The following is a 14186-nucleotide window of genomic DNA, read 5'->3' on the forward strand; positions in this document are numbered from 1 at the left end:
ATTGAATCCACCACCTGTGAATTGGGCTATGGATGTGCAAAGAGAAAGTCAATGTCTTTTGCAGAGATGAAATATTTTCTATCTGCTCTGTGATTTGTGGGTGAGACAGAGGATGGCTTCCACCAGAGAGCATCCGATGGTTTGAGGACAGCTTTATTAGTGAGTATTTTTATCATTGAGGATGCCATGGGCTGTATTATGGTCAAAAATCTATACTGTTTGTCTTGAACCTCCTGTAATGTGATCCTTGTGATTGAGCTACTTGTTTAAATAGCTCCTGAAATTGTTTCAGACCACCCACTGGTGGAGAAGGCGAAATCTGGAATAGTGCTTCATCTTGTATAGACCTAGCTTCATGTGAGAACCACTCTGAATCTGAGTGAGGCAAGTCCCCATGCTCATTGGAACCCACTTGGGAAATTACTGAAAGTGAGTGAGCTGGTGAGGAGTGCACTGACATGGTGGGTGACCACCTGGAAGTGTGCCATCATTGAGGTGTGGAGTGCCTGGAATGGTAAGTATGAGAGGAATGTGGCCTGTAACCCTGCCATGCATCCCAGGGGTCCCATGGGGGATATGACCATAGCTGGTTGGCCCACATGGGATATTGTGTGAGGGAATGTTCCCTGTATGAGTGCCACAAAGCCTGTGATGTAGAAGACAAGCAGCATGATGATAACCTGCTTCCGTGCCCGCTGCCACAATCAGATCCTGGGGATAACAGCATGGGCGAGTGCAGGGCAAGTCGGTGCTGCTATATCAGGCTGCGCAGATTTTTGTAGGTGCCTCATTTTACACCGAGTTTTTTGTGGTGTTGTGTCTGCTGTTCTGGAAAAGAGTGGGAGCATGTTGGACTGATTGTGGAGATATATGTAACTTTTCCACAGCCGATGCCTCACTAGTGCCATCTGATGTGGCCACTCTGGTCTCTGACTCATTTGCCCTGTTTGAGGTGGAACTGTGTTTCTCCGTGGTACCAGACACAGATGGCATTGAGGAACACAGGGCTCTGGACAACAGTGATGATGTGTGTGCCAGAGAAGAAGCCTTAACAGCTTGAGAGCCCTTGCTGGGTAAAGGAGCTGCACTGTCAGAGGGCTTTGGCAACACCCGCATCTCATATGGTTTGTCCCTTAGTGGAAGAAGAGACTTTTTCCAGAGAATTTCTGCCACATTTTGCAGTCTTTCCTGGCCCTTGCCAGCATGCTGAGGAAATGAGGGCACTTCCCGGTGATGCATGCTTCCCCCAAGCACTTAGTGTATGAGGTATGCTCATTCACATGGGCATCAAGGCTCCACATACATCACATTTTTTAAAGCCGGGAGAGTCAGGCATGATGGCAGGAAAAAAAAAACACCATGGCAGCCACCATTTCCCTCCCCCCAGCCCCTTAGTAAAGCAGTAATAGTATAGTTGTAAGATTAAAATTCTGAGGCAAAAGTCTAAGGTAAAAGGTAAACTTCTATGTTCCCTGTTAGGAACACGGAGTTGCTCTGAGATCAGTCTCAGCCAGGGGACAATAGAAAAGGAACAGAAGCGGGGAATCACACTGCACACACACTCCACAGAGTGGCTGGAGGGCGAGAGTCTCAGTGTGCATGTACAACACGATGGGGTACTGCTCTGAGAAATCTTCCGATAAGCAGCACAGGGGTGCCACAAGACCTAAAGTGGAGCACCCACAAGGATTACCTGAAGAAGAACATTAGCTTTAAGACTGACTGAAAAGCAATCACAAGAAGAACTCCTAACAGCCTGACAGATGCAAAGGCAAACTGTTAATTCAAAATTTAGAATTACTTATTTCTACCTTCCCTCCACTCTGTAAATTCCTTAATGACCTATTATCCAGCGCCTACAAAATTCTCAAGTTACTTACACACCATTCAGCATTTGCAATATTGCAGTCAACCCTGTTCAGGTTTGTGCTGGGACATTGGGAACTCTTCAATGTCCTACCTTCAATGAGGGGGAAAAAAAGTATAGTCTTAATTTGAGTTAAAATCCTAGGAAAGACGAGGCAGATTGGCTTGTGTGAAAACTAATCTCAACGTATTCACTTGTGTCAAAAATACAAACTACACTCTCTCTTCACTAAGATTTTACCTAGAGTTAACTAATCTGAGTTAAGAGAACAGAGCTCCTCATACACACTACAAGATACTTTCTAGGGCTACATTTACATTGCAGTGTAAGCCCAGAAGTAGTGGAATGAGTTGGGAGTCCCTTGGTTTGTTGACCTAGGGCTTGTGTGTCTACATTCATCTGTAACTCAGGTGAGGAACTGTTGAACCTTGGATGCTAATCAAGGATACAGCATTTACACTGCATCATGTAACTCAATTCTAATCCCAGACTTTCTAGTGCCCTCCCAAAATGTAGCTCTTCTATCTTTTGGTTCATGGTGCAGCATGGGAAAACTTGACTGCTCAACAAACTTGACTGTCCAGAGGACAAAAAGTTGGCAGTGGGAAGCTTTTGGCAAACTCCCAGAGCATGACTCCAGTAAGCACTGTTCCCTTTAGTTTTTTCTCACATGTGCAGGATGCATTTTGTTATGTGCACCAATATGGAGACGATGTGTGAAACATCACTTCCATTTCAGTGCACATAACAAAATTCATGTGGTGGGGATAGGGCTAATAGATTTGGAATGTGGGAGGGGGTTCATGGATGGGGCAGAGGGCCGGGGGTGGCGTGAAGGCACCATCTGAAAGTGCAGGCTCTGTTGTGGGGTTGGGACAGAGGGTTGGGGGTGAGTGTTCCGGAAGGGGGTACAGGATCAGAGGCGGGAGTGGGGATGAGTGATTTGATGTACAGGTCTACAGTGGAGAGACAGGACTTCCCCGAGCTCTTTCTTGATGCACAGCATTTAGCTGATGTGGGCTGGGGAAGAGGTGCCTCTTACCCAGCCACAGCAGATTCGGGACTGAGCTAGGAGGCGGCCAGGTGGAAGGGTGCCTATCCCACAGCTGCAGCAAGTCAGAGGGCAGGCTAGGTTTTGGATCAGGAAGAGGTGCTTCTCCCCTGGCTGCAGCAGGTATAGGCCAGGGCTGGTTTGGGGTAGGGATGGGGCACCTCTTCCCCAACCACAGCAGGGCCACTGGTGCTGGTTTCACTTAGTACCTGCATTGCACAAAAGAGGCTGTTGTGCAGCTTACAAGGAATTAGTCCCATGAGGATGCATCTACATTGCAAAGCAATAGGCCTTGAGTCCTTGGTCTTACCCTGATTCAAACTCAGACCTTCCATGACCACTGGATCCTGGAATCCTAACTCTAAATTTGGGGTTAACATGATTTGTATGAAAGCAGAAGGGGAGTTAGGCTTGCATCTGAGTTACAACCCTGTACTTACTCTGCAGTGTAGGCATACCCTAAAGGTGACCCAATCTGGCAGGTATCCTAACAAGCGACACATCATCTTGAGGAATGAGCTCCCTAGGCCAGCAAGTGGAGGGCATGAGATAGCTCAGTGGTTAAAGCATTGAGCTGGTAAAGCCAGGGTTGTGAGCTCCGCCCTTAAGGGGGTCTTTCAAAGGTCTGGAGCAAGTTAGATTTAAAAAAAATGTTCAGGGATGGTGAGAGATCCTCATGTGAGTACAGGGATCTGGACTCAATGACCTCTCAAGGTCCCTTACAGTTCTATAATATATGGTAAGATTCTTCTGGGGAAACTAGTCAACAGGCCTTTACCTGCACTGGCAGGGTCCCATCTTGCATAGCCTAATCTCCAGGGCTATGTCTATGTCAACAAAACCCACGCAGCATCCAGACTCCCAAGGTGTTCCATCAACAGAATGCAGCACTTTTGTCAACAATCGTATCCCACTCCCCATGAGGCATAACGCTTCTATCAACAGAGATCTGTTGACAGAAAGCCATTCTGGATATTCCAGAGAGCCCTCCGTTAATGGACAGGACTTCCAGAACACTGGGCAGTCCCGTCTGCTGTGCTTCTGGTTGATTGTTTTGCCAAGAGGGCATCCGGGCTGTCCACCCACTCTTTGTCGACAGCGTGGATCAGTTTTGTGATCTGCTTGGCAGTCTAGCTGCGATCCGAAGGTATCTTCTGACAAAAACTTGTCAGCAAATTGCTGTAACCTAGACATAGCCCTCGAGCGCTCAGTGATGACTGAAGTAATAACGTCCCTGCATGTTGCATACGTTTGTGCATATGCAAATCCAGTCTCTTCAGTAAGGTTCAGTTATAAATACCAGAAAATAACTTGTTTATTTTTTAAAGAATATTAAATCATTACGATCCATAAAAATAATTTATGCCTCTGTAAAGGACAGGAAACAGCACCTTAAATGATAAACTTAAATTTGGCTCACAAAAATCATTGTGAGAGTGGTACAAAACATTTTTAAAGGGGAAAATGATAAATAGTGTTATGACTATTAATATGGATCAAGTTATAAAAATACACCATCTTCAGTTTTTCACATGCAATTTAATAGAAGTCAGTCTTCTCAAATTCAAATGCTCAACAGCACCCCTCTAAAGTCAATGGAAGAGCAACTATTGAATTTCAGGGGTATAGGATCAGATCTCAAGTGATTAGGGAGGTTTTGATGACTGAAACATGTTACATACATACCTGAATATCCTGACAATATTGGTACATATATCCTTATCATTCATATGCTGTTCCAGCAATACCCAGAGCTCAGAAAGTGCACCATTACATAGGACTTGGCATCTTGAATGAGGTAAGTCAATCAAGTTCCGCAAAGTAGCTGTCAGCTGCAGAGACAACATTTTAAATTAATAAATTATATAGTTGTCCATTATGAATCTCATGTGCTTTTGAAAATTAACAAGTTCCTGTGCTACCTAAACCACCTTAAAAACTGGCACTTTGATAACAATAAAGGGGTTAAGATTTCTGGAAGCCCAGATAGAGTCAGCATCAGAAATTACAAAGGGTATGATGTGTGACTAAGTTACATCAGTTAAAAGAAATGTTTAAAAAAGATGAGCAATATTCATGTTATGCATCCAATTCAATTTTTTTTTAAATATAAGGCCAGATTATCCTTCACTGTGGGTGCAAGTGGGAGAAGAACAGGCCATTGACCCACCTCTTGCATAACTCAGCAGTGCTGAGCACAGCAGGCAGTCCTGTAGTACCTTAAAGACTAACATTCATTTATTAGGTAATGCACTTTCGTGGGTAAGACCCACTTCATCAGACTCTCAAAAGGGAATGCACACCACATACTGCTGTGTAGCAGTGGTTATTTACTTTTCATGCTAGAGAGTTCTCAGCAGCTTTGTACAATGCTTCTCAGGGCTCCCCACAGCTGCACTCAGGGCTCAGCGCTGCCCCACTCTTGAGCTAGGGCCGCACACAAGTGTTTTCCCATGACAGATCACTAACTGCTTAACTGAAGCCCATGCCATGTTAAGTGAGGTACTTCACATTATCCTCTGCAAGCTGAGCATTTGGGAGCTCACCCAGGAGAGATTCAAATGTTACCCAGATGATTAGCAGAGCTTGGACAGTGCCCACAGCCAGCAGTGTGCATTTCTCCTGGTGGTGCACAGCTGCACATGCCTCAGTGCACATGACAAAATGTGTGTACAAAATAAAAGGAACATTGCTTACGTTATTTAATAATCAACACTAATGCTATCCTATCAGCATGATTTTTACACTCTCTTGGCCAAATCCTGCTTGCTTCACTCACTGTACATACAAGAATAATTTCATATCTCAATAAAATGCAGCCAATTTCAATAAAATACACCAACCACTTGAGAAACGCACACTAAAACTACATGACGGGTTCAGAAAGGAAGCCGGATTTTAGGTAGGCAACGTAACAATTACTCAAACTATAATTTAGCCTTAGTAGATATGTTTTCCTTGGATGTTCCCCTTATAAAGTACCAGTTTGTCTGCTATGGCTTAAAAATGAGAGAAATGAGAAAAAACACAGTCCAGTGAGGTACTGGCAACAAACAACATTCCAACTGAAAAAAATGTTTTAAAAGTGTGCATACATGCATGGCTACAAACAGTTCTAAGCTTGAGCCAAACCTGCCTATTTGATACACATGTAGAATACTCATGGATATTTATCACATATTTATTAGACACAGAATTTATGATGTATTGTGGAAATCCACGTCTGGATCTTTTAGATCAGGGATTCCCAACCTATGGGTTGTGACCCAAATATGGTCACCATTAGATTTTCTAAAGGTCACTGGCTGGGTGGCTCCAAGCCACATGTGGCTCTTTAAGGAGACATTTGCATCCCCTGTTGCTGCTGCTGCTGTCTCCTCCACATCCCAGTCCCTGCCCAGCTGCATTGAAATAGAACTCAATTTAATTTGTTTAACAGCCAGTCAGAGTGACCTGGCCATTAAACTAATTAAACTGAGTCCCATTTTGGTGCAGCAGGGCAGGGAACTGCCTGTGCTGCAGGTGGGGGATGGGAGTAGGAGGGCTGGGGGGAGACACATTGAGGAGGCGGCAGTGGCTGAGAGAAGGAGCGATGGCGCTCATGTGAGAGAGGTCGGAGGCGGTTTGGGGCTGTGAGGGGTTTAAGCCTAGGGGCTGGGGGTTGGGACTGTGAGGGATTTAAACCTCGGGGAGGGGGACGCAGTTTTCGGTTGTGAGGGGTTTAAGCCTGGAGGTGGGGAGACTGGTTTGGGGCTGTGAGCAGCGTTTAAGCCTGGGGGTGGGAAATCAAGATTTATTAAAAAAAAATCTAGAGGAGAATGTCCCCACTCCAGCTTTGACTTGTCTTGGTACACAAAGTCTTACTTAATTGTCAGAATGGGTTGCCATCTCAAAAAGTTTCAGAACCGCTGTTCTAGATCTTCTGAAGATGGTAGCAATTGCATGCAACAGTTTTAACAGCAAATTCAGATGAATCGGTATATTTAAAAAGCTTAATTGGTTTGATGGAAAGATTGAAGAGTTAACGTGTAAGAGGCAGGACACAATCTTCATCCAAAAGCATTAAAGCTCAACAGAGTCTGCGGCTTCAGTTTATGGAGAAGACAAAATGCTTTTAGGTGATACAAATCTACTTTGAAGAGCTTTGACTAGAGGTGGGCAATAAGAAGTCCTGACATATTTTGTCAGGATTAGCACCTGATGGACAACCAGATGTTTTATTTTCTTGTACATCCACAGCTAGGGCCACTTGTAGCTCCCAATGGCTGTTGTTCACTTGTTCCTGGGCAATGGAAGCTGCAGGAAGCAGCACTGACCAGGACAGTACTTCCTGCAGCCCCCCATTGGTGGGGAACAGCAATCTGTGGCCAACAGAAGCCACACGCAGGGAATTAAGGTATCCAGTGGCCTGCCAGGGAACTATGTCCAGACCACAGGCTGCTTACTGCTCACCCCTGGCTTAGACCATAAAATAGTACATACTGTTTCTAGCAATGCAAATAGAGTTAACTGATTGCATATTTTAGGGACCTTTGTCTGATTTGCCTCTGAGATAAGAGTATTAAAATTTTGGGGTCACATAGATGACTGTGCATAATTGTTTATTTCAATAGAGATGTAACAAAAATTTCAAATTTAGGTAATTTTTAGTGAAGGAAACAAGAAGAAATCCTCAGATTTTCCTTATTCTAAAATGAATATTTAAAGTTGTATACAGGCTAAAAGACACAAAGATGATCTATTTAACATGGTTTCAGGCAGCAAATCTCTAGATATATATCATCTTCTCATTAAATGGAACTGTCTATTCAGCCATATGGGCTATGTCTACACTAGCACACTACGTCGGAGTAGCCTATTTGGAAGTAAGAACATCGAAATAGGCTACTTCGATGTGTATTGTCTACATGTCCTCCGGGGCTGGTGCCGTCGACATTCAACGTCGAAGTAGCGACAGAGAACGTTGAAAGGAGCCACTCCGGAAGGAAATGCAGAGCTTCCACACACACAAGCGCTCTCCATCGAAATAAGGGGCCAGCAAAGCCTGTGGACAGGGTCACAGGCTGGACTAGCCCTTCTGGGGGAAGAGCAAGCCGCTCCCTTAAAGGGCCCCTCCCAGACACACACGGCCTGCACAGCATGAGGTCCACAAAGCCGACAACCGGTTGCAGACCCCATGCACGCAGCATGGACCCCCAGCTGCAGCAGCAGCCAGAAGCCCTGGGCTAAGGGCTGCTGCACGCGGTGACTATGGAGCCCTGCAGGGGCTGGACAGAGCATCTCTCAACCCCTCAGCTGATGGCCACCATGGAAGACCCCGCTATTTCGATGTAGCAGGATGCGGATCATCTACACACACCCTACTTAGACGTTCAACATCGAAGTAGGGCGCTATTCCCATCTTCGGATAGGAAAAGCGATTTTGACATCTCGCCGCCTAATGTCGATTTCAACGTCGAAATAGCGCATGGCGTGTGTAGACGCGATACATGCTATTTCAACATTGTGCCAGATACTTAGAAGTAGCTGGCTAGTGTGGACGCACCCCAAGTGATTTCTTTCCTGGAAGGGGATTTTGTACACTTGGTGATGGCAGCTACTGGTTGATTTAATGGAAAACTGAAATCAGGAAAACTTTTCTGTCCCTAGGAACTGCACAGATAGGGTCAAGCAGTGTTTTATTTGGCTAGCTGGCTCCCATTATCTGCACTCAAAGCGCCAGGGTGAGAAATTGACCATGACACACAAACAACTGTGAAATATTTGAGGAAATGCTATTCATCCAGGACAACAAGATCAAGACAAGCAGCCAGTGGTCAACAGAAGAAGCAAAGTAAAATTGAGTAGGCATATAACAGCTGTCATGCCCAGTGAAATTTAGCATGAAGGGGATGCACTAATGCCTAGAAAAATAAACCAAACTATTTCCTATGAAATCTATTTACATACATTATAAATAGTTGACTATTCCAAATTCAACGTCTCACACTAGAACTGGCTATCCAGATAGGTAACACAGGCAATGGAAGAAATGCTATAAATATGTCATGAGGTTATCATTTATGCAGCAGTATATACAATTTGTCTCCACTAGTCACTCGAATGTGATGTCTGCCTGCTACCTCTCCAGACCTGCTGAGACAAAGCTGATCAACTACAGATTTTCACTACTGGTGAATTCACAGTGAAATATATAATATTAAGTTATGAAGGAAAAAAAGCACTTCTGTTAGTGCTCTTCATGCAAGAATCTTGGGTGTATTTAAAAATTTTAATCAGGAAAACTTCACAGTAAATTAGATGAGGTAAGTAGTAGAATAGGTATTTTATACATGGATAAACTAAGCAACAGGTTTAAAATAATATGGCTTGACCTACCTTATATACCACTGAATATTTTAACGGTAAAGCTACTTCCCACCCCTTAGAAATTTAAATGTTTCTGTTATTAGCATTCCCTACATGATTTGCTTACATCATTGCTCTCGATAAAATATATCATTTCTCATTCTGAGTTAGAATTAGTCATCATCAGAAATATTATTTGTAATCTTTTGTCCAGGTGCCAATGTTACTTTTTCGCAAATAAAATATCAAATAATTTTAGAGCCAGCCAATCCAACGTAAGTGGTGGTTTTGTACTATGCTAGATCTATAACCATAATGAAAGCATCAGAAGTTGTACTGGCCAATATAAAGCTGTTGACTTCTACAGTATGCTGTAGCATATTCACAAATTAACTCCTTAGCCTCAAAACTAAGGAGGTTTACATGTTAAGCCCAAAGCCCATTGGTACCAAAGAGGTAAAATGAATTTGTACATTTTTGATCATGAGACATTCTTTGATTTTTTCCCCCAATTAAGATTCCCTCAGTATCAGATTTCTATATCTTTGCAACATATAAATATTGTGGCTACACAATTCTCATAACTCTAGTTCTAAAGAACAGATTTTGTGGTTAAACTTCTGCCCCTCTCTGCTCAAAATGAATACCTTATACAGATAGTACTAAAGCCGCTCAACAAACACTGGAAAAGTTTGTGCTCCTGCATGCTGTTTTCAAAGAAAAGGTGAACTGTTTTTTGCTTTGAGTACTCAACAAGAAGTGAAAGGTAGAAAATACAAATTCAGGCTTACTCTCTCTCTTCCTTTCCTCCACTCCAAAAAAACAACAACAAAATGCCAGTTGAAGTCACCCGATGTTTCTGGGAACTGATAAATTGTTCTTTATTTTCTCACCTTTTGTAATGTCTGTCCAAATTTAGGCCCTTCTTTCATAACCATAAACGTTCACCCAAGATCACACAAACGAAACTGGTAACATACATCATTCTCACTCCCGGTCTTCTATCAAACTGCCTCTTAGGATGACACAATTATTAATTTGCAAATAAATTTATCTCCTAGTAAAAATGGCAATGTCAAAGTCATAATCAGGAAGTAACTAATGTATTGCAGGAAATTAGAGACACAAGGTGGGTGAAGTAGTATCTTATTGGACCAACCTGTTAGTGAAAGATGCAGTTTCGAGTTACTCTGACAATACATAATATACAGGGACCTCACAAAAGTTTATCAGAATTAACTGAAGGTGTGATTTTAAAGTAGATTAGTTAAACTGCACTAAACCTCTGTGTACACACACTCTGTCTGCCTGAAAGTAACCTTAATTCAATGGAATTAACGATGCTTTAATTCTGAGCTTTAGGTTTAAAACTTAGGTGGACAAATCTATCATGGTAAGGGGTGTGAAAACACTCACCCCTCAGCACCATAGCTATAATGATCTTACCTCCATGTAAACACAAATCAGTGTAAGATTTCCATTGACCTAGCTACAGTAAACTCTTTCATATCCAGGAGTCTTGAGCCTGGGAGGTTGTGAGATATTCAAATATTCAGGATAATAGAGAGGTGTACCTACCAATGCATAACACTAAAGAAAAACAAGATTTGGTATTCAGAAACAAACAAAAATGTATGCAGAGCACTTCAACAAGCAACAACAGTAGTACTGTACACTGTAAACTTATACTGTATTTACATATCTCATAGAACTGGAAGAGACCTCAGGAGGTCAAAGAGGCCAGTCCCCAACCCTGTTGTCAGAACTAAGCACTATCCCTTTTTTTTTTTTTTATAATATATTTGTCCCAGATCCCTAAATGCCCCCTCAAGGATTGAGCTCACAAACCTGGGTTTAGCAGGCCAATGCTCAAGCCACTAAGCTATTTGTATTTACTTTTACTATACTGTGCTTTGGGAAAACATAACTAAAATTTACTTATGGTTAAAATGCCTGTTATTTGAGACTTCTGGATAATGGAATGCTGGATATGAAAGAATTTACTATACCTAAGTTGACTTAGGTTTCCATTGATGCATCTCCTGGCTTAGGGAGATGGAACTTCCTACAGTGACAAAAAAAAGACTTTTGTCACTACACTCTCTCTCTACAATAGGGTTCAGTCACACAGCTATACTGCTGTAGTTATGCCACGATAGAGCTTGTAGCACACACATGGACCGTCCACACAGTGGTTTCATGCAATTTAGCTAATTCACTTTAAAGTTCACACCTTTAAGTTAATTCCAATTAATTTTCCTGACAGTCCCTATGTAGAATATGTAGCAATGGAAGCTATTTATTTCAGTGGGACAACACACATGGATGGATAGCAGTTCTCAAACTGGGTCAGGACCACAGAGTGGGTTGTGACCCCATTTTAATGGGGTTCTCCAGGGCTGACCTAGACTTGCTGGGGCCCAGGACCAGAGCCAAAACCCCAGTAGAATAAGCCATTAACCTACACTATTTAATTCAGATTTAAATTTAGTAGCCAGAAAGTTTTTATGTGAATAGGTTGACAATTTTTTTTGAAACAAAACAAAACAAAAAAACTATGTGTATTATTTCCTAGACAACTTCATTACACCTCAGGCCCTCTTCTGACAACAAAAATTACTACATGACTCCCAGAAGTGGGGACTATAACCTGAGCCCCACCAGTCAGGGCTAAGCCCTGAGGCATTTGCTTCAGCTTTGGGCAGTGGGGTTTTGGCTCTGATCCTTAGCCCCAGCAAGTCTAGTTCAGCTCTGGAGAACCCCATTAAAATGGGGTCACAACCCACCCTGGGGTCCTGATTCAGTTTGAGAACTGCTATCCATCCATGTGTGTTGTCCCACTGAAATAAAGAAATAAATAGCTTCCATTGCTACATATTACTGACCATACCATACATATTTTATCTACTTCATCAGTCATGCCATACAATTGCAGCAAATGTGAAAGCAACTGTTAAATATGTAGAGCATAAGCTACACTTAATGTAACAAATCATTTGTTATTCCACATTTCACTATTAAATTGTTCATACGTCTATTATTCCACATATTTCATTATGGAATGAAATTTAGTTCAATGCATGTGTTTCTCGAGCTAACACAGTTTAGCTTTTCTAACCAAAATATTATTTCCAAGAATAAAAATACAAGCAGACAAAACATAGACAACTCCTCAACAACATCATCCACATGGTGAAAAAGAGAGAAGTAATTATATAACAAAAAAAATCAAGCTATGATTATGTATTTTTTCTGCTGTATCTACTAGACTGAGGTTGAAACACTCCTATCTCTCCACAGCACAGGACCTGATGGTCACCATGAGCCTTGGAACATGATAGATTCCTGCCTTCCCAACACACCATTTGTCAGTTGATTGGATATTATAACCATCCTGTGTCTTCCTAAAAACACAATGCTTCTTTGAAGCATACATGCATTAATCTTGTCAAGCAAAGATATTCTCTTTCTCCCTTTCTTTTTGCGAAGAATGGATTGTTTTGTAATAATAGATTCTTCTGCTCTCCTAGTCCATTATGGGTCTGATTTATAGAGACTATTTATTCTAGTTATAAGCAATATGGGGCACAGATCATTGTCTTCCCCTAGTTTTGGTATTACATCCAGCACACTATAAGCACTCGAGAAGCAATTACTAAAACTTGAAAAAAAACTTTTCTAAAAAGTTACACAGCAATACCCCACCAAACCTACATTTTGGCCACGAACAACTTCATGACAATGCATTTTCAATGAGCTCTACACACAGTTAGGGACAATTTTCTCTTACATAAATAGGCACAACATAGCTGTCTTAAATTTATTTTTCATTTGCTCCTTGGAGTTTGTATTTATATTTTTAATTAAAATAAAAATGCATGCTGACCTGGACTAATAGGTGGTCCAAGTTGGAGAAACGTGTGTCATTTTCTTTAATAATATTAATCTGCTTCATTAACTGAACGATTATTTCAACAACTCCATTATTAACCAGTGCATTAAGGAGTACTGCATTTCCAGAAATGAATTTTATTGCTCCCATGCAATACAGAAAAGCCTCATGGTTTATTTGTAGATCTTCAAATCTCAGAATCTCCAACAAAGAACCTAGAAAGAATATTAGTATTTAAAAAGACTGACTCCTTCAGTCCTTAAAAGGGTCAACTGTAAAAGAAAACTGGGGTTACACTGTTTATCATGGTTTTGTCATCAGTTGGTTGGATAAACAAAGCATTTGGCTAAAAACTGGATGTAATTATTGAAGTGTAACAGCACATACACAAGCTTTGTAGATACACTGGTCAAGATTTGCAACAGCAACTATTTATGTTATGTGCCTTACTTCTTGAATGCTCTCAACTTGAGACATCTTGAAAAGGGCCTGATTTTCAAAGAATTTTACGCCCAGCACATTCTGAAAATCAGACCTCTAAGGTGGCTACCCAAACAATGAGGCACCTAAAATCAGTGAATTTTTATTGCAGTATTTCCTATACACCAGCATCATCAGTAATGTCAACACAGGACAGAACTTAAATTTGCAAGCTAGCTGTTGGTGCAGAAACAACAGTAGGAGTAAATGTGCCCAAAACATATTTTACCTACCATTATTTCCTCCATCTCTCTCAGTAAATCCATCTAAGTAAATCCATCTCTCTAAGTAATCACAGTTTTTAGAATTTCTTACTAGATTATGAAACAAACTTGAGATCAAATTTTGAACCTTTAAATCTAGATAATTGCATCAGTTAAAAAGCCACTAAACAGTCATTTCTGCTTCCATTCATCTTCAGTAATTTGGTGGACTGAAAAAAATCTGTTTTAATAATTCCTGTCCATATGTTGTATGCAAGTAAAACATTTAATAAACAAATAACCACTGAAACAATGGGGAGAAAAAGCTTTCCAAACCATTCTAAT

The 14186-nt window shown here is 41.6% G+C and overlaps 1 protein-coding gene across 1 annotated transcript in view; it reads right to left on the reverse strand.

Moving 5' to 3' along the window:
• The window catches only part of ARMC2 (armadillo repeat containing 2), a 118459-nt gene that overhangs the window by 51976 nt on the left and 52297 nt on the right, over positions 1–14186 (reverse strand). The window contains exons 10-11 of the mRNA XM_074988825.1: positions 13153–13373; positions 4605–4750 (exon numbers count right to left, since the gene is read on the reverse strand). Of these exons, the coding sequence (XP_074844926.1) occupies positions 4605–4750; positions 13153–13373 (367 nt within the window). The remainder of the gene's footprint in view (positions 1–4604; positions 4751–13152; positions 13374–14186) is intronic.

The sequence above is a fragment of the Carettochelys insculpta genome, chromosome 3 (genome assembly GCF_033958435.1).
Source record: "Carettochelys insculpta isolate YL-2023 chromosome 3, ASM3395843v1, whole genome shotgun sequence".
NCBI classification, from domain to species: Eukaryota; Metazoa; Chordata; order Testudines; family Carettochelyidae; genus Carettochelys; species Carettochelys insculpta.